General features: G+C 36.8%; 1 protein-coding gene across 1 annotated transcript; it reads right to left on the minus strand.

Moving 5' to 3' along the window:
- Positions 1 to 333: 333 nt before the first annotated feature.
- eco (Establishment of cohesion) lies at positions 334 to 18,859 on the minus strand. The gene is made up of 11 exons (XM_085940120.1): positions 18,683 to 18,859; positions 16,180 to 16,440; positions 10,532 to 12,022; positions 8,730 to 9,242; positions 7,380 to 7,523; positions 5,850 to 6,038; positions 5,194 to 5,321; positions 4,078 to 4,146; positions 2,088 to 2,255; positions 1,655 to 1,779; positions 334 to 1,214 (listed from the first exon to the last, which is right to left on the minus strand). The coding sequence occupies exons 2-11, from the start codon at positions 16,427 to 16,429 to the stop codon at positions 1,010 to 1,012; spliced, it is 3,282 nt and encodes a 1,093-aa protein (XP_085796246.1). The 5' UTR covers positions 16,430 to 16,440; positions 18,683 to 18,859; the 3' UTR covers positions 334 to 1,009.
- Between the last annotated feature and the right edge of the window lie 1,588 nt (positions 18,860 to 20,447).

The following is a 20,447-nucleotide window of genomic DNA, read 5'->3' on the forward strand; positions in this document are numbered from 1 at the left end:
TCATTGTGACGGATTGTCTTTTTATATGGTCTACAAATTGGAAAATAAATGTCATAGCAGAAGTGTGAAGTTTTCTGCAAATGAATCTACAATGCGATGTTACTTGTAAGCTAATTTGAGTTAGTCGACCAGTTCTTCAATTTCATACATTTAGACCCTCCTCCCACGGCGCAACTGGTTGGTGATGGAACTCATAAACTGACCAATGTGACGCTTCGCACACGGCGCTACTGAAATCCACTTGAAATAATAATCACATAACCTCAAACTGACAACACGCACGCTGCTGCGTTTACTCGAATATAGTTAGGTTATTTCAATTTTCCTTATATTGTACTTTTGACGTCTTGGGTTGTTATAGTTTTTATAGCATGACGCTTGTTACGCAGTGCTACCAATTTTGGTAAGAAAATATGATTTTTCACCTAATCTACTGATATTGGTACCACTGTTTTACGGTGACTGAAAACTTGAGACATGTCTCGTCTCTTCGCGACCGTTTTGAAACTGAGAGATTCCAGTCTCGCCGTCAGCGAGCCGCCATTGAAATACATTAGCTAGATATTGGTTGGAATTTCAGTTCCGTCGGATTTCAGTTGCTCCATGGGAGGAGGGCTGTAGGCTCTATAGAAGATTTTTTTGAACATCTTTGGAATATCCTGATATTTAATGGCAAGTAAAAATATATTTATGGCAATATTCGAAATGATGTGTCTATGACCAAATATTCCAATATTATATTATTGTCAACGCAAATACTGAATAATATCAGTTAATAATGAACAGTTTTTTGGTTTCAGAAAGTATGTACTGCAATAATTATTATGAATAACTAGTTTGTTCTATGATTTCAACAAGTTCCCAAACATTTTTAATGTTTCATCAATAATACAAAAACAAGACTTATGTCCAGGCAGAATAAGTCCACAAAAATAAATTAGATTACCATATTTCTTGTTCACTTGTACTGACATATTTTAGAATTATAAAGCATGAAATATAGCATAGCCTAATCGATATACACAAAGAAATTTGGACTCCGCGTGTACTTCTCAGCGAAGGATTTTCCTGCAGAAGTGGGAGAACTGAAGGCGATCTCTTCGCACGCCAGGATATGTCCGAAGAAGTGGTTAGCGCGCATGGAGTTGACCAAGTTTGTCGCGATGCCCTGCCGCTGGTACGACATGTGAGTCCAGATACGAGATATGCCGCATCTGAAACGAAACATACACATCAATGATAAACAGGGCAATGAAAGGTTCAGTTCGGTGAATTACACATCAAATCTATCAATATAAAGAAATATTATTGTAAAAAAAGGTACAGTGAAACCGTATTTAACGTGCCCAGAATTCACGTTTCTCGCTAGTTGCATATAGTTTCTGCTGTACTACAACACACTTGTAAAAAACGTTAACCATTGCCGTCCTAAGTATTAATATCTTTCTTCTTGGATACGATTACACATCCCAGCTGCTACATATTTTGTTGTAAAAATTGATTTTACATTATTGCCTTTTTTTTGACACCGAAGTTCAGACATTGAAAATACTAGGATTCCAGGGTTTCAACCATGCTTCTGATATGCAAATTAATAGCTACTGGCTTGCTTTGGGACAGTTCCAGGCAAGCTTATCGAGATAATTATACTTACTTGACGGGGTATGACTCCACACTGCAGCAGTCGATGTCTCGGCCGGGAAGAAGTTTGAAAGCCTTCTGCAGCGTCTCAGCCACCAAGCAACCAACTATCTGCTTTACCTCAATGTACAAATAGACCTGAAAAAATTGTGATTTTTTTAGACTGTACATAAATTTGATCAATAACACAGTTTCTCCCCCTCTACTCATATTACAACTTAAGTATTAACTTACTAACTCTTTCCCATATTACATTAGTCTTTTTCTATCCCCACCACACAGTATTGACAATAATTATAAAGTGATATACTCATTATATAATAATTATATCAAAACCAATTGTACACTAGTCGTTCAAAAAATATTTTAATAATTTTTAAATTAATAGGGTTCTACTGTATTTAAAATATACAAGACACTAAATAATTTCAATTAAAAGAGTTTACCTTATAAAACTTATTAGGGTCCAAATTGACAGCGAATCCCAGCTGTGGATGAACGACTCTTTCCAGTAAAGAGCCAATCCTTTGCCAATGAGGGGCGGGGTCGCCAGGCTTCACCACGATGACTCTGCCTTGACCCCATCTGCCACACAACCTCTCATTCTTCCAACCCTGGAGAATATAATCTCAAGATATTATTACATGACATTGAGTTAAATGAGACCAAAAACACAATTAACAAATTGTAGTAATTTAATTATAAAAAATAATTAAATTACAGTACTCTCTTAGTAATACCCACCCCAAAAACCAGACAAGTGTCCAATTAGTGAAAGCGGCGGATTATAGTTGATACCAGATGAAGGTCTCCCACGGGAGACACCTTAAAGGGACTGACCGAACAATTGACTGTCCCAGAACCCACAGCCTACTTCCACTCAACAAACGTAAAATATTAACAGCCTGCTTCCACCCGGAACGAATTGATGCACCGGAGCCTGTATCCGCCCTTCGCGGTTTTTGCAACCCTCGGCTGAGCGGAGCTCGTCTCCCCTCTAATCTTAACTTCAAATTCGTTCGCGTTCCCCGCCAAAAATTCAAACTTACAGAGACACAAAGCTGTCGAAAACGGCCGTTCAAGACAGCGACGCCGTTAGAGGGAGAGCCAAGCAGAAAAATAGAGAGGTCCGTCTACAGCAGCCCGACGACAACCAGCAGCCGCGCCCGCCGGCAAACTCTTCTTGCCTCGGATGTCCTACATCCAACATCTCTCCTGCGTACCACAGCGCAACAGCGCCATGCCCGCCATTTTTTTTTTTACTATTCGCGCATCGCCCTCGAGCCAGCAGCATACCTACGATTCAGCCAAGCCGTATACCTACTGCCGTGGCCATCAGCATCATTGACATATTATAACATAAACATAACATACCGTTCTTGACATATCCTTAATTGCTTGACTTACAACTTATCTTCTGTGAATAATAAACCAGCTATACAGACTACACCGTGCGTTTCCGTCCCTCACACCCGCTTCTTGGCCATGACATTATCACAGTCTGCCATCTCCGCCTAAGCGCGAAGTAGGCCGGTGATATAGTGCATACATACAAAATATGGTAAAAATTAAAACAGGTATTTCGTAAAAAATTGTTTTTTTTTGAGAAATTTGTACTAGCAAATAACGGTTTTATTTATAATCAAAATCAAGTATTTACTAAATTATACATATTTATAAACTAAGTTTATCAACTAAATATTAAACAGTAAATCATTTAATACAACCAGTTGTTCAGTAACGCAGATATTCTTGAATGGCTTAGGATTCTTGGCTTTCCCTATGACCAAAAGCTTCATTTTGTATGTCCCGGTTGCATTGGAGTACGGCATAATTGTGATGCGGTCCTTGGGCACTTTCCTTCCTGGTACATTACTTTCTTCGCGATGAACGTACGTTTTACGAAGGAGAAGTTACCAAAACAAACCCGTCTCATCTGCGATGTATTTGTACGCGGATGACGACTGAATTTGACTATCGAATACCGGCGAATTATAGAGCTTGATCTTGTGCTTTAAACTAGTAAAAATAACGGCAGATTATAGTAGTTGTCAGATAATCGAGCGGCGAATTACTGAGAGTGTACTGTACTAAAATTTGTTAAATATTTTTATTATAATATAATTTACCACATCTACTGCAAATTGATTTATTCTTCCATCTATACGTATTACTGGTTTGGTAATCCTAACTAGAATTTATTTGAAAGCCACAGGAATAAGATTTTGAAGTTTCTATACAAAAATAATATCTAGAAGAATTGGATCAGAAGAGTCAAGAAATTGTTCCACATCAAAGTAATCACCAATATCAGGGGCACCTTTTTACTATGTACCCACTGCAAGTGGAATGTATTGCAATAGGTGACTCTTCCACTGGCGGTGGGTACACGGAATAAAGGTGCTATGGCAGACAAAGAAGAAGATTCATACTTACATTGAATTTAAGTATGTCGATTGCGTTGTGGTGTGTTAAGTGATCATGATTATCTTGAGCATCGCCATCCTGGAAAACATAAAAATCATTGTTACACATATTATGCAATCAACAACACTGCAATGTGTCAACTTTCAGCGATGTAATTTTGTTGGAAATCATAGTCATGTAACACGGCATTGATGCAGTATTATTATGGTTGGAAAAAAATATCTGTTGGTGCATGCAACATGAAAGTGCCCAGCACGAATGTTAGCAAAATGTGTGATTTAAAAATCACCGCCATGACTCACAGAATCCATATTATTCCTAGAGCAAGTGTTGCTTTCAACCTAGTACAAGCGACAGCCGTGCCAACCTGTCAGATGGTGCAGAAAGAGATTGAAAATGACATGTCTCGTTGGCGCCGTCCATATATGACGTCACCCTCTAGGGGGAGAGGGGATCTGATACGTGATGATTTGTGACAAAGGGAGGAGTGGGGTTCAGAGAAAATGTGACATCATAAAGTTAACAATATGCCTATCGTCGATTGGGGAAAGAATAAATATTTACAGTTATTTTTTTAACGTTAGTTGTGTGAAAAATGTGACATAATATAGACAGGGTGGTAAAAGGTTATGGGACGAAATGTGACAACGGGGGGGGGGGGGGTAAAAATAGCCTAAATCGAGAGCAGTCCTAAATGACATATTTTACATCTTACTGATAAAATAAATAAACAAATAAATTTATTTATATAAAAGGACACATTAGAGGGAAAAAAAATCTAGAATTCCTTGTGAGCTCTTCCTGTATTCACGCATTTGGGTGAGCGAAATCGGAAAAAATGCTCTCCTGGACGATTTACTGTTTGGCGTTTGGCAGTTTTATACTAGATAGACGATATGCAAGATAAAATAAAACTGAATTGTGATCAAAATTCAAGTGAAATGCAACACTACTTGCCCGAATTCCATGCATGATACACCTAATTATTCAGACAGCTGTCACATGTGTTTTTTAATTTTGATAATATTTAACTGTGTTGCCACTCACAATTTCGGCAGCCGAACGTTAGATGATAGTTCATTCAGACGACATTATAAACAGAAAAAAGTTGATTCAACAGCGTACCTGGTATATGACGCCGCATTCCTTGCATTGTATGGCACCGAGATTCTTTTGGCCAGCATCAATTAAATATTGCTGCCTATCTCCACACAGCTTCTTCGACTTTCTTGAAGGCGTTGAAGACTTGTTCTCTAAAATGGTTATTAAAAGGAAACATATTACGCAGGGTTTGAATCATTAATAATCAACCCTCGAAAAATCACCACAAAGTACATGCATGAATGGAGTTCTCTTGTTTATTTTTTAATATTTTCATACGGCTTGTATTGCAATAAGTTGGCAAAGCCATCTGAATAACAAATATGTACACATAGAGCTGATATGTTTTAGAAAATTACAAGGAGTGCAATGCACTTGCATTGTGTTAGAGCAGCCGCCACTGGTTGCCGTGAGTGAGGGAATTGTATTGGTTTTCGGATATTTTAGTTAGCATGAAAAATTTCTAATTCTATTCAAAACTAGAACATGGTTCGCTGTTCTCACAGTTCATATCTTTGAGGTATGGACGGTAAACCAAAAATTATCACGGAGAGTTAAAGCCTTCGAGATGTGGCTGTCTTGATAAATAGCCAAAATTTCTTGGACTGAAACAAATGGGAAATGATCGAGAAATTCTGCATTACATAGATACGTTCTTGAAGGAAGTAATTATTGTCTACCTTGTCTAACAATGTGCTTCTTTTCCTTGGGGGATTCTTTCATAAACAATGGGAAGAGTCTGGTAGAAGTCGCTGCGGTTTCTGTCAGCTCTTCAGGTTGATGGGAAGACGTCTCCACTTTGAATCCTGACTGAGTTGACGATGCCCACGACGCGATTGATTCCGATGGCGGAGCAAATTCAATCACATCTGAAATTATATTAAAAATGTGTAAAAATCCACAGTAGAAATAATACGGTGAAAACCCAATTTTACGTTTTTGAAAAAACCGTATATTCCTGATAATTATTGGAAATTTATGCTGGCATCTGTACTTTAGGAACATGCCTCATGTAAAATAAGAAAAAATGTCCCTAAGAGTCCCCCTATAAAATCGGTATCTATTCCTATCATGTCTTTTACCATTATGTACCACGGAAAATGTCTTCTGTGTGTAAAAGTACTATTTCCACAAATAATAATTAATGGCATCATCCAACTGGTCTTCTAAAACATTCCAATGAATCTTTTTAATGCTTTGCAAAATGTTTCCTATTATTTCAAGCACCACTACATGATATGCACGTATAACTTAATTAATTATAATTTTTATGAATGACCGTGTGCTACCTGTGCTCCTGTATGGCTGTTAGACATGGCATCTTACGAAGCTTTAAAGGTCTTGACTTTTGCGCTTTGAGAATTGATGTCTCAGCTGAATCTTATGGATACATTGGTATGACCGCGTTTCCAACACTCGAATCCGTGAGCTGACACGGTATCCTTCGGTGACTGAAGTAATCACGAAGAGACGCTTCATGTGATTGAGACAATATGTTCAGAATGCCGCCAGAGATTGCATACCGTTGTAAGTATGCAATGCAATGAATGACAACAGCTATTTTCATTTGTTTTGTTCATCAATCATCAACTTTATTTAATATTTGTAGCTTTATTTAATATTTGTAGGACCTCCGAATACTTTCTCACTCGCACAGCGGCCATCGCCTACAGTCAACGCGGGCGCCCCCACCACAGCGCCTTCCCACTATCGAGTCGTTCCCCACCGAAGCGCACCGGCTTTATCAGCTGGACGGCGAGGAAGGGGTCGCCTAGTTGGCAATATAAGGCGACACACGGCCTAGAAACATCAGTTAACCTTGGGCCAGCTTGGCCCTGACTTAGCATAGTAGTCTCGCTTACACTGACAACGGTACACACGGCTTACCGTGACTCTATCAGTGTACAGTGAGCTACTCTTGCAAACCCATCTCAACATAGTAGTCTTGCTTACACTGACAACGGTACACACGGCTTTCCGTGACTCTATCAGTGTACAGTGAGCTATTGTGGTGAGCCAGGTACGAGCTCAGGTTTCGCCATAGTTTCGCCTTCAACAACACAACGAACCCTTACGAATTAATTTATTAAGGAAGTACCTAAATTTACCCATATATAATGCTACGCAGAAAAAATTGGTGTACATTTCCAGTGCTTTTTTGAAAAATGTAAAATTATATAATAGAAGATACAGAAAGTGATCATTATTACCTGGTGCAGTTGAGTAGATCTGAGTCGGTGCAAGCAAGAGGTCTGGATTGATGTTATTTAACTTGGCCATTTGGCTAATCTGATTATCAAGATATTCGAGTTCCGATTCTATCTTATCCAAATCACAAGGCATATCCGATTCATCTGCAAGAAATATTAAATTTGTCTACAATACGTACATCATGGAATGGCCTGGCAAAACAAACATCAAATCGGCAGGTTGATGAGGCAATTGATATAGGTACGGCATACAACATTCTATACGATATATAAGCGTAAAAATGGATACTTTTCCGGAAAAGGTTATAGACATCCTACAAAAATCTGTGAGTATCACGCTTATTCCAATGTAGGTAGAGTTCAATTTTAATTACATGCAATATGTCTTTTTACCAAAGAAATACGAATGTAAATAGAAAGAGCCTCATATGTTATTTCTGTTATGACAATTGAAATTATTTGGCAAACGCATGAAACATGGTTATGGCGAAGTCTTTACCTACCAGAGGCACCTAGTGGAAAAATACGAAGCTTGCAATTTGAGACATTTTTTTTTCAAATTTACAAGTTCAACTGTATTAATTAATAAATATGTATCTGTATATGAACATTAAAAAGAAAAATATTTTTTATTTTAAGTCAAAGATAAGCTTTTTTATAAAATGTTAATTTGTTAAAGCGTTAAAGGTTATTATGGTCGTATTTATTATGTTGTTGCATAAGCTATGAGGTGCCAACTACCAGAATATTTTTAAGCATATTAGCTAATTATATGAAAATAAAGGCTTAAAAATTCGCTTACAGGCTCGCACATCAAAACTCGTCTCGTCTGCAACGTATCAAATACGTCAATGTGGCATCATGGTTATTCACAAAACACACGTTGCCAAATGGAGCCCGCAGATTAGTCGAATGCGACTTTTTAGTTTGAAAAAAACATCTAGTACTGCTATCAACAAATCGCATGTGGTTCGGGCTGCGAGTCGAAGACTCCAGAATGCATATGCACACCTACAAATTAGTCATTCCTATACCGGCTCACGGGCCGCCGCATCCAAATATATGTTTCGAGAGGTTACGCGCGACTGTCGCTAGGTAGATGTGCGTGGTCTTCATATGCAACACCGGAGCGACGTTCCTAGAAGGTTTGATTGATGGTTGTGCGGCAGACGAGGCGAGTTTAGATGTGACAGCCGGCTTATAAGTTAAATGACTCAGAAAGTAGGTATGCACTTCACCTCTATGTATAGGGAATAAATATGATTGTGTATGAGCTTCATGTTTTTGTTTTTCGTTTCACTGTTTTTCAATGAATGTGCATGCAATAAACAAAACAAAAAAATAGCTTACCGGGCATTTCAGCGTCGACAATAATACAACCGCCATCAACAGGCAAAAACTGGATTGTTGCATTATTTGTTGTAAAACCAGTGCTTTGATGACTGTCGGATGAAGACTGATCTATATCAATAGATGACTTTGGGATACAGCTGTCACTGGATGACAAAGGTGCGGTACTAGTCGTAATATTGCAGTCAGGATTAGTGTTCTGAGAAGATTCTGAATTGGTATCTGGTATATTAACCCATCTTCCCATTATCGGTGTCCCTTCATAGATTGCACTTTTATGTTCGACAGTTTCAGTTATGTTGACAATTTCGGTTGCATTGTCGGTTTTGTTTGCATTGTCAGTTTCAATTACACCGTCTGTGACTACGAATCTGTCATTGAAATTAAGTAAAGATTCGGCATTCTGAATATTTCTTGAAACACTCGCAGGATTTTGTTTGGCTTGGGGCTCAGTAGACGGAACTTCTTCTTCCGACCATTGTCGCAGCAACTCGTTTATGGTTTGTTTCTCTTCTGAAAAAGACAATATAGTAAATATATTGCTGACTTTTAAAACGAAATTGTAATTTTTTTTTACACAATTATTCATATTCAGGGGCAATCCACTGCTGAATAAGGAACCTCTTCATGGCACAAATAAGTACAAATTACTCGAGAAGAGTTGACAGCTCACGCCTAACATCAGGGCAGATCACAAAACATCATTTTGGATCTTTGAACAGAGTTGTGATCGAAATAGGAATATTCATATTTTTGACACAATCTAATTCAAATATAAGGGTGAAAAATGAGTCTAATGTCTTAGGTTCCCCAATTCATGACGCACTGTCAGTGTGTCAGTTTTATGTTTACTAGGTACTTATAATGATAGCCACTTGACTATTCATAAGAAGCTATCCGCATGGGAGGCGAACCTAGCGTCTGAGGGTCTCGAAGATTGGGTAAAGCCAGCAGAGCATCTCGCACCCGGAGCCATGTTCAAACACGCGCATTACTACGATCTTACTCCCTACTTCATTTATCGTTTGTCAATTTATGGCTACGGCCGTATGTTGTAGCTTAGCCACTGGGAAATGCCAATAGAAATGGAGTATTTCAAAAAAATACTACCTTATTCTTAGGTCAATAATTATTATAAAACAATCATTATTCGTAGGATGTTTATCACATTTGAATGTTCAAAGACATAGCTTATAACCAGTATCTTTAAATGTGTAAATCTAGCCCATTTTTTGAATAATAAAATGCCTAATTTTTGTCAAATTTGGGATCACAGAGATTATCAATATAATTTTTTATTGTAAATTTGTATAATAATGTCGACATAAATTTTACTAATAGTTTTATAAATGCTTTTAAAAATTAATAAATATAAAAAATCTTAATACCACTTCACATGGACGTACTGAAATGACTATATTCTAAAACATTAGAGCGAGAGGTTTAAAAGAATACTATTTTATGTAATAAAAATACTTTATGCAGTCATCAAAATGTTTAAAATAAATATAAAAGATAATAAGGCTTCAAAATTATGTAAATAGATTATCTACAACGTTTAAGGAATGTCCAGGATCATGCTTTGAAAATAGCATAAAAGCTCCATTTTGATGTACGCTGAGCATGTCCCCCCTCAACGAGATTCTAATGTACAACCTTCTACAAAATTTTTGTATTGTTCGGAGATGGAAACATTTATGCGGACAAATTTTCACAAATTAGAAGGAACAATGGTCACAACTCAATAAGGTTAAGAAAACCAGGTCTACAACATATGATTAATAATATTATTTACATCTTACCATCATTATAATCGTCGTCTTGCATCAAGTCGGACGTGTCGTATTGAGAAATAGCTTGCAGCATAGCGAGTTTCTGTTGAATGGTGGTGCTGTCCAGCACCTTCTGTTTCTTCTCCTGGAAACACGCCTTGCCATTCTTCACCTGCAGCCTTAGATTGTTAGACAGCTTCACCGTTGCCTTCCTGAATGCCGCTTCCTTGGAGCTCTTGAAGAACCTGTTGCCCGGAATCAACTCGTGGGGCTCGTCAGAGCTGTTCAGCATATCTTCCATAGCGACAACGTTTGAATCGACATCAGTAACATTATCGGACAATAAATCTTTATAATTATTAACTTTTGAGCTCAGCACTTTGTTAATTGACTCTTTACAACCAACTTGTTTTAGAATCTCATCCATTTTATTGATTTGAACATGAGATAATCCGGTAGCGTTCGCTATATCGACATTAGAAATGACCTCTTCTTTATCACCCAAATTTGATATTTTAACATTCGACTTTTGTTTTGTCATAAATTCATTGATGTAGTCATTCAAGGGTGAGTTATCCAAGATATTCAGAGCCAATTTTAGAGCGTCGGATTTGGTTATGGGTTTGTTCTTTGACGGTTTCGGCCTACGGATGCCATGGTGCACTCCTTTGTTGATATCCCCCAAACGTTTCCGATAAAACTTTCTCTGAGAGCCACCCCATGAATGTCGGTGAAGTTTTACAGTTTTACCTGTGTCTTCGACAGGGCTAGCTTTAGAAATAAAACTAGCATTTAAATTCTCGTTGGATTTTGGATAGAACGATTTGGGTGAAAAACAATGCTTAACATTGTCGTTGCCGAATAAAGAAAGCCTAGCTTTCGGCGCAGGAGCGTTCTCTAATCGAGGAAACTTATTCCGTGGGCTAGTATTCCTACTTTCCATATCGTCAAAGCGTTGCCGTCGTTTTAAATCGTTCTGGGCATAAGTGATGGAATCATCAGTGATCATATTATTTACAGATCGACGGGTGATGACACGGGGAGGTGTTTTTTGAGAGATCTGCATGGCATCGTCAGGAGTCTTCAACACAAACGACGGTGAATGAATTTCAGCTCTTACGAGTTTGTGAGTGGCCATAATCTGTGGGTTTTTTATCGGAGATAATGCTAGCCTACTGGAATATTTGGTCGGTTCATCGGACAGTTTGGCAGGTTTATACCTATGACGGATGGATTTGCGCAAGCATTGGGTGCTTTTTCGAGGCGTATTTTCTTTTGTGTCTGATAAATCATTATCCGAATGGAAGGTGAGGTCTTGTAATGAATTACTGCAGCTTTCTGCATCTATTTCAATACTAGCAGTCGATTGTCGATTCGAAATAGTTTTCGGAGATCCGGAAATGCTTCTGTGTAGTGCAGAAATGCTTTTGAATGCCAAAGGAGAATTGATAATATTGCGCACAATCCTGCTCGATCGCTTGCGTTGACTGTCAAGTTGAGAGCTGCTACGTGTAGAAACTCCTGTAAAAAGGTCATAGTTGTTAGAACTCCATTTCTTTCTAAACGTTAGGTTCTAGTGGAAAAATCTAATAAGGAAATCCATCATATCAAAAATCAGAATCTCAGTTCAAAACTCAATAAGTAGGAGACTATTTTATTACATCATTTTTCTTAGCTCGTATTCTTATTTATCCGGTGGTTCTTTGTCCGGTACAAATTTTGCAATCGATTTTTAACTAACTTCCCGATTAGCTAGACATTTAAAACTTTTAGAATATATCAGAACACGATGCTAATGCATTTTTTTAATACTTTTAGCCATCTTTAAGTAGAATTGAATTCATTTTCAGTTAATTCTGTTTTGTATGAAAAGTTATTTCGACACCATTATTGGTTGCTACGGGTCTGGGGTCCTAGCAACTAAATTATAAATATATACGTGCGTTACTATGGAAATCAATATGACATGTCAAAATGACATTTCAATATTATTTCTATCAAGTACAACTTTTTTTGATCGTATAAGCTAGTCAAGTCAAGTTTTTATGATTCAACAGAAAATTTAAAAACGTATATAAAAAGTTCTTTTTATCTTGTAATTTTTTCTAGATATCCTTACCAGATAGAGTATATTATGCAGTGTTCCCACATGTAAATTTTTGTTGATCAACCATCTATTGAATGTTGAACAAAATAATAAAATCAAACTTGAAATTGAACAGAATGTTCCTACATAATTCTTGTAATCAAGACGGCGTCATCTCAACTTCGTTAATTTCAACCTACAAGTCGATGAACTTTGATGAAATGTGGTTCCCACTTATCAACTTATGCTGGGTACCCCCTCCCGCACGTCAATTTTTGACGCTCATCTGTTTGTTAAATGACAGTTGAAACTAAATTGATAAGTAGGAACCACAGTTGATTAACTTGTAAGTTGGATTGAATGAAGTTGAGGTCGTTTCTGCCTTTAGTCGATTCAATTGTGACTTGTCATTCGTGTTGATAATGCATCAACCTGTGAAAAGAACTCATTTCGATTTGAATGCCAATAGTTGGCTAACTGGCGTATGCATAGAACAGCAAACTACATTCAAGCTATTTAATGCAAATTTGCATGCATAAACCTAAACAGAGTCTGTTGAATAGTGACGTCACGTCTCTGACGTAATACGCGTCATGCCGAGACTAATGTTACCAATTTTTAAATTTTGATTCCCCGATAATTAATTTAAAATATTAAAATTGTGAATTGGTGTACCATATAAATTTAATAATTATAAATGAATAATTATCATGGGTAGATACTGTTCGGTTAGACCGGAGGCAGCGGAAAACGCATTTTGAAAATAGCCGATAAACTGGATTATTTGTTAGTTTGGGTTAGTTTAGGTTCGGTTAGGTTGGGTTAGGTTAGGTTAGGTTAGGTTAGGTTAGGTTAGGTTAGGTTTGGTTAGGTTAACCTAACAAATAATCCAGTTTATCGGCTATTTTCAAAATGCGTTTTCCGCTGCCTCCGGTATAACCGAACAGTACCTTATCATGTACTTTAAATAATTTATTAGTTATGACATCATGTTTATTTTATACTTCTAAACAATATGAATATTTATTTAGGAATAGAGTGGCCACACTTTTGTCTCGCAGCTAACTTCATTTATGTTACGAGATGACGTTTATTGACTGCGAGAATTCCGTCCTAATGTACCATACAGAAATAAAAAAGGATCTAATAATTATCATATACCAACAATGACATATTAAATGGACAACTCACTTCATACCGGCGCGCACGAGAAATTGTGCACGAAAGTCATTCACAGATGTATAGGTAGATGTCACGTGACCATATGACGTATCCATTTCCATGATGCGATACAAGCTTCGAGAATTTATAGTAATATAACCTTTATTGTAATGGCGTATTAGTGTCATGACTCATTGCGTTAGAAACGGATTCTCGGTTACTTACGACTTCTCGGAGATTCGACGCAAGTGAGCCCAGCGCATCACAGGCGACTGTCCAATGGTTTCTGTCATTCAATTGCATTGAATAAACATTATCTTAAAATGGCATTTTATAAATAATAAATAATACTAACACATGAAAAGTGATATACCATCTTTCTTGGAGTGTTTAGTAGATTTTTTTTACAATTTTTAACTAGGCACATTGGCATTTTGTAACACAATAATAACGGTGGAGTCGAAACCTGACAGTCAGAAATTTTGTATGGGCAGACCCAGCGGTGTCGCCAGACCGCTTGCAAGCAGAATGTTCATTTGAGCGTAGGATACCGATATTAAAATATGAATTTCGCCATCCGGCAGACCCGACACAAAGTGAGTGTCATTTTATTTTCTAGATGCTTCGTCCATATTAATGTCATTGTATACCAATCAGCCTATGACAGTCTTACCAGTGTGTTTGAGATTTTAATCTTGTTTATTACAGTTTAGGTGATATTTTGAAACAATGCAGACTGCTTCCAATTGAATATATAATATCTTAAATAAAGCAGTAACTACCTAGTAGGCTCATAGTATTATGTAGTACCTATTTTATCGTAATGTTACGTAAATCCATCTTATCCATGGGAAACACTGCATTTTTTATGACGTCTTTAGTGAGTAATCGAACCACGGGAGCATTGTATCTAGACTATGGATTAAAATTCATGTGTTTTTTAAACGGCACAATTACTGTTTAAAGTTTGCAAATGCTCTACCGAATCTACAAAATTGATGGGTTCTTAATTATAATTATATGTATTACATATATTATAGTATAATGACAATTCTAATCAACAAAAAACTTGTAATGAATTCATTTTTGCCGACTCTTTACATATGTATATAAGTATGCTCCTGTCATGTGTCAAACTGACAGGAGGTGGACCGCCATGTTTCATTTTCGTGCGCATTCCTGTGCGCATCTCATTTTTTATAGGTTTCTTATTCGGCCGATAAACCGCTTACTACGTTGAGTGCGGTTCAAAAGTGTATGAATACGGCAGTAAGTATTCTTGTTTTAGTTACTTAAGAATAAGGGTGTACATCTAAAAAATGTTTTTAAAGTGGTTTGACGAAACAATGGTAATTCGCACCAATTTGATTACTACTATCAATTTAACTTAAACTGATATGTGGGAACACAACAGAAAATTGATCAACAAAAATTGAGATGTGGGAAAATGGCATTAGTTTCAACTGTAATTCAAGAGACAGTTGATCAAAAAAAATTGAGATGTGGGAAAGCTTCTTACAGCCACCACTATTATTTGTAGTCAGTTATTCAATCACATCAGTTTAAAAATTGGGAAAGTTACATTTTTTTTCGTATAACTAAGGTCATGGCCCACACAAGGGGGGGCTAACAGGGCCCTAGCAGGTCAATCAAATAAGTGAGATAAACATACATCACAAACTTGCTTCACTAGGAAAAAAAAAGTCACCTTTGGCGCTAGTTTCCTTCAAAAGTATTATTATTTAATATTATGTGGTTGTACAATAATTTTTAATTGTGTATCAATACTCGACAACTCCATAATTCAAATGGATGTACCTATGTATTAAAATATACAAAAAAAACACTAAATATACTACACATAAATTTTACCGCATACATCATTTTGGAAAACGTTAATGTAGAGCGTCACACTGCCTTTATCCTTAGCGATAGGTAGGGGGGCCGCCAAAGATCCTGGTCTGAGGGGCCGCTTCAGGATGTGGGGGCCATGACTAAGGTATTATAACAAACTGATGATAGGTATCATTTTGACGAATAGCCACACTAAATACAATGTTAACTTTTAGTAAAGATAACACTGGGCATCACTCAGCAACACCAGGGTGCAGACAGCCTATTTGATCACCATACAGGTAAACCTAAGTGAAATGGTAAGTGCCTCTGATGCCACCTGTGTTATGATAACTAAAACTAACTTTTTTGTTATAAATGCTATCGATCTGAAATCTTCACTAAGCCGTCAATTTACTTTCTGAATTAATTGAAGGCAAACAACATCTCTAATGAAGACATAACGACAACTAGAGTGCAGTGGACAGTCTCCGGCTAAGCATGCACGGTAAACCTTCCACCAGAGTTGAGCGCATCAACACTAAAATTATATAAAGTAATATAAATTGAAAAAGATATCATGAAAAAAAAAACATACTCCATGAATTAGGTGTCTGCGGTACAGATTGATCGTAATCTTCAGAACTGGATCCAGAAGCGAGAGGACTGAGTATGCCGAGATCACAGCTGTCTTCCGAGTCTTCACTCTCTTCATGAAGATTCTGGTCCTTGAATTTGCTGGATCGCAGGCAGCGTTCTGGACTGGGCTGGAACAATCCTCGCTTGCGCTCTGACATGCGCGGAGTGTGCGCCATTCGAGGACCCGTGCGTGGTGTCAATAGCGCCATCTTCAATTTTACTGAAACATAATACATGATACAGTAGAGTAAAAAAAAATCATCAAAGGCAATTGCTACTCGAATACGTGAAGAAATACGTCTATGTGGAACAAGTCTTTTTAGATGGATGTATGCTTGACGAAATTGTTTTCAGAGCAAAGCTGGGCTGGGATGGTTCTGGCTGTCTGAAGAATGTCTTCAAAAGTGGCCTACCATTGTGTTTTAAGGCTAGGACACACGATACTCCAAGTTGCCGTGTTGACGCAAATCATCATCAGCCTGAATCTATCCAGTGCTGGATGAAGGCCTCTTCAAGCTGGTTCCACTTCTCTCGGTCCTGTGCGTTGCGCTGCCACGTACTTCCGAAGAACTTTATCATTTCATCAATCCAGCGGCCTCTAGGTCTACCTTGCGGACGTTTTGTACTTCTTGGATACCACTGGATGACTAAATTTGTCCAACAATTGTCTCTTCTTCGAGCTATGTGTCCAGCCCATCTTCATTTGAGGCTTTTGACGCGGATACTAGATCTAAAACAATAGCAGTATCTATTTTTTTTTTACATCTTTCAATTCCTTATAATATATCAAGGAGTATTAAACAGTAAACCGTGAGTCCTTTTTCTCAGCTTCACTTTCATATAGATATTAATAGCGCCTGTACACATGCATGGAATTACTGTCGGCAATTGTGCTTATTTTAAACTGTCATGAGAATAACTGTTTACACATAAAAGTGCTGACTGTCTCTCCAATCTCATTCTTCAAGAGTAAGCGAGGTGCGATGTTGTCATTTTATACTACTATCTGACAGGTCATATTGAAAATCGGAGCTCAAAATGAGTAGTTCATTTTTTTGCTGGCAGGTTCGCTACGATCGCTCTACTGCGCAAGCGCAGAACGAAAATAATCTTAGTCGCATTGGAAATTCGGAATCTTCCAATCTTGTTTGATTTATGCACGCAATTTTGCTAACTGCAGGATTATACATGTTTCCCCATACATTTTCTTACTGTGCACAGTACATCCATCCACGTGTAAACGGGGTATTAGATTCCATCCCATAGAGAATATTTTCTTCAATGTCTGATTCGATTGGTTTGTCAGATAAGCGTGTGGAATAATATGCCACATACCTTACTAATTTTCTGTCTTCTTCTTTTTCATACACAACATGAGAGAAAGAAAATATTCAAAGAAGTATTTTTGCGAGGAAAATTTTATTTCAAGCAATATTTATTTTAGTGTGCATTATTTCTTATTGCTTTATCAACTAATTGAGTGTGTATTTTGAATCACAACACCAAAACGGACTACATATTATTCTATTCAGTATTATTAATTACATCTTAAATCCTTTCTTATACAGGAGACATTCGATAACTACTTACATAGTATAATAACAAAAGTGTGAACTAAAAGAAAAACAAAATACTGGCCTATTCCTTCAGCAAACAAAACATGAAGCATTCACATAAAGTATACCAATGATTTATCACTATATAAAATTATGATACTGATTTACATGAGTAGATTTTTTCAGGAGTAATTGTGCCGTAGATGCTGTCATGAGCTTTTATATATATTTTTTTACGAAAACAGTTTATTTCATGTACAGTGTACACAATTATAATAAATACCGTTTTCTGTCGGCGCATAGGCTTTTCGATCCAATTGTTAATTTTAAATTTTAAATTTTCATACATTTTGATGTATCATTATCACAAACTAAGATTATATTAGTTGGGGTAGGTTAGGTTTGGTCTAAAAAGAAAGTTATAAAATCTCATGACAGCATCTGTGGCACATTTACCTTATCAGGTACCTACTAGTTTCATGCAAGTTATAGGTACAATAAAAAAAATATTACAGCATGCGTGTTCATCGTAGAAACACTTCTCATTATCAAAATGTTGAAATGTTTTATATATCGTACAATAATACAATCAAAGGATAAGTGGGTGTGTATAAATGTAATCAATTGGAATGTCATGGAAAACTTTTTCCGTTGGGTAGATACCTACCTTTCAGGAGAATATACGTTATAAATTTCACTCGCGGGGAAGGAAACAAGGACAAAATAGGAATAGCGTTTATTTCAGTACCTAACTATATACTCACGTACAACCATAATAAATCTATTCCCGGAGAAAACTGCACACATTCGTCACATCTAATTTGTAAACATTACAAGAGCGGGAATAATTGGAGAAAGGAATTATCTCACTAAATCTCAGTTAATAATAGAGAAAAAAGCATATACCTTATTGTCCTATATCAGGTAACTGTGTCGCCTACTCGTATTTAACATTAACAGAACCGGGACATGTAAAATGGTCGAATTTCGGAACTAGAAAAAGTTAGGTCGGAGGCATCCATTGATTGCAAGCTGTGCTGTGTTTGGCGCGTAAACCAGCTGTCATGCAAATCTAACTTCTCTGATTGGTTCATCTTTATCGCATCTTTATGGTATTGTTTGTATTTTTGTCTATGTACTTTTAAACATTGATACAAATTGAACAACACGACATATAAATAAAAATACATTTTACTACAAATAACTAGTTTTATAATAATATATGAATAAATTTAAGAAAATGCCTACACAGTATCAATAGGTAGCTACCTAACCTTTAACAGCCTCATAGCCAATTATTGAACAAAACAAAGATATTTGAACGAAGACAGTAGGACGTAGGTACATTCATACGGTATTATAATTAAATAAAAAATGTGCGACTTTTAACTTACCAACAGTCATAAGTAACTCGAATCTGATATTGTTCCTAAAATTATTAATGTCCATAAATTAACCGAGTTACCTAGGTACTACGCTGTGCACACGGAGACGTAAAAATTGTTTAGAAAGAACAAGCATAAGGTGATATGCGGCAACTTGGTGAACTAGATCCCCTCCTCTCGCGTTTCAGTACTTCACAATACTTCGAAATCGAAAACCATAGATAACATACAACACGAGCGCCGCCGCCAGACCTCACGTTAAACTTTTCAGTCTTCTACGATTTCAAATTTTATTTCTCGCCAGGATTGAATTTCAATGGTGGCGCATTTTTATCAAAATGTGTATAATAATATTTAAAATTCTAAAAATGCTTAACGGGTAGGTACCTATATTGATTGAATAATTAGATTTTATTAAACAGTTGCTGTTGTTTGTTGCTGCTGCTGTTTCGAGTTGTAGAGTTCGAGTTTCGAGTCGAGGAAAACCTAGGATGTCTAAAGAATAATATTCTGAATGCATTACAATATCATTTTCTCCTTCATAATATCTGATTTATTGACAATTTTAAACCCTTTATAGGACACTTTTTTTGAGTTACATGTTCCAAACTTAATTAAATATCTTCTTTATAGAGATAATAAATATACTGTATTTGCAAATTTTCTAAAAAACGTATACTTTTTCTGAAAAAAAATAAAATATCATGGTATGTATATATACAACTGACTGTCTGAGGCCATACCAGGACAATGCGTATTCAATGGTATATACATATTATACCATGTGCTTTTTTTAAATAACTATGTTCATTGTATTTGTAATTCTTCTATTATTTATTTTGTTTTTACATACACATTTTATTACATTATCTAGCCAATTAGATTAAAAAATAGAAAACATTTTTGATGGCGACGACAAATCCACCTCCGTGTTGTTCCTGTGTACTGGTATTTTTTTTTTTTAAATATTCGGTTGATGTTCTAAATTTTGAGGTGCTCCACTTGTTAAATGTATTTGCTTGGGATTGGCTGGTAGTAGATACCCGTGTTACGTTAGTCAGTGGAGGCTGGTTGCTAACAAGTAGTGAGGTTGGTTGCCGGTCGCTGGTAGTAGATTGTTCGTTGGAAGTAGTTAGTAGCTCATGTCGTCCAATAGCCGACTCCTGTCGATTAGTTGTCGCTCGATTGTCTGAAGTAATCGCGCTTTCATCTCTAAATGCATCATCACCAACTGAGTCACCACCACAGAAAAGAATATATTTCTGAGTTCCCTGGTCACCACCAAT

Source organism: Rhyacophila brunnea, unplaced genomic scaffold (genome assembly GCF_057557595.1).
Source record: "Rhyacophila brunnea isolate RB1 unplaced genomic scaffold, BYU_Rbru_1.0 scaffold_12, whole genome shotgun sequence".
Lineage (NCBI taxonomy): Eukaryota > Metazoa > Arthropoda > Insecta > Trichoptera > Rhyacophilidae > Rhyacophila > Rhyacophila brunnea.

Excerpts from the sequence above, each read along its gene's own strand:
- eco (XM_085940120.1), bottom strand. The coding sequence starts at position 16,429 with ATGGCGCTATTGACACCACGCACGGGTCCTCGAATGGCGCACACTCCG. Across the intron at positions 5,322-5,849 it reads GAAGCACATTGTTAGACAAG|AGAACAAGTCTTCAACGCCT; the intron begins GTAGACAATAAT and ends TAACCATTTTAG. Across the intron at positions 2,256-4,077 it reads TCGACATACTTAAATTCAAT|GGTTGGAAGAATGAGAGGTT; the intron begins GTAAGTATGAAT and ends TATATTCTCCAG.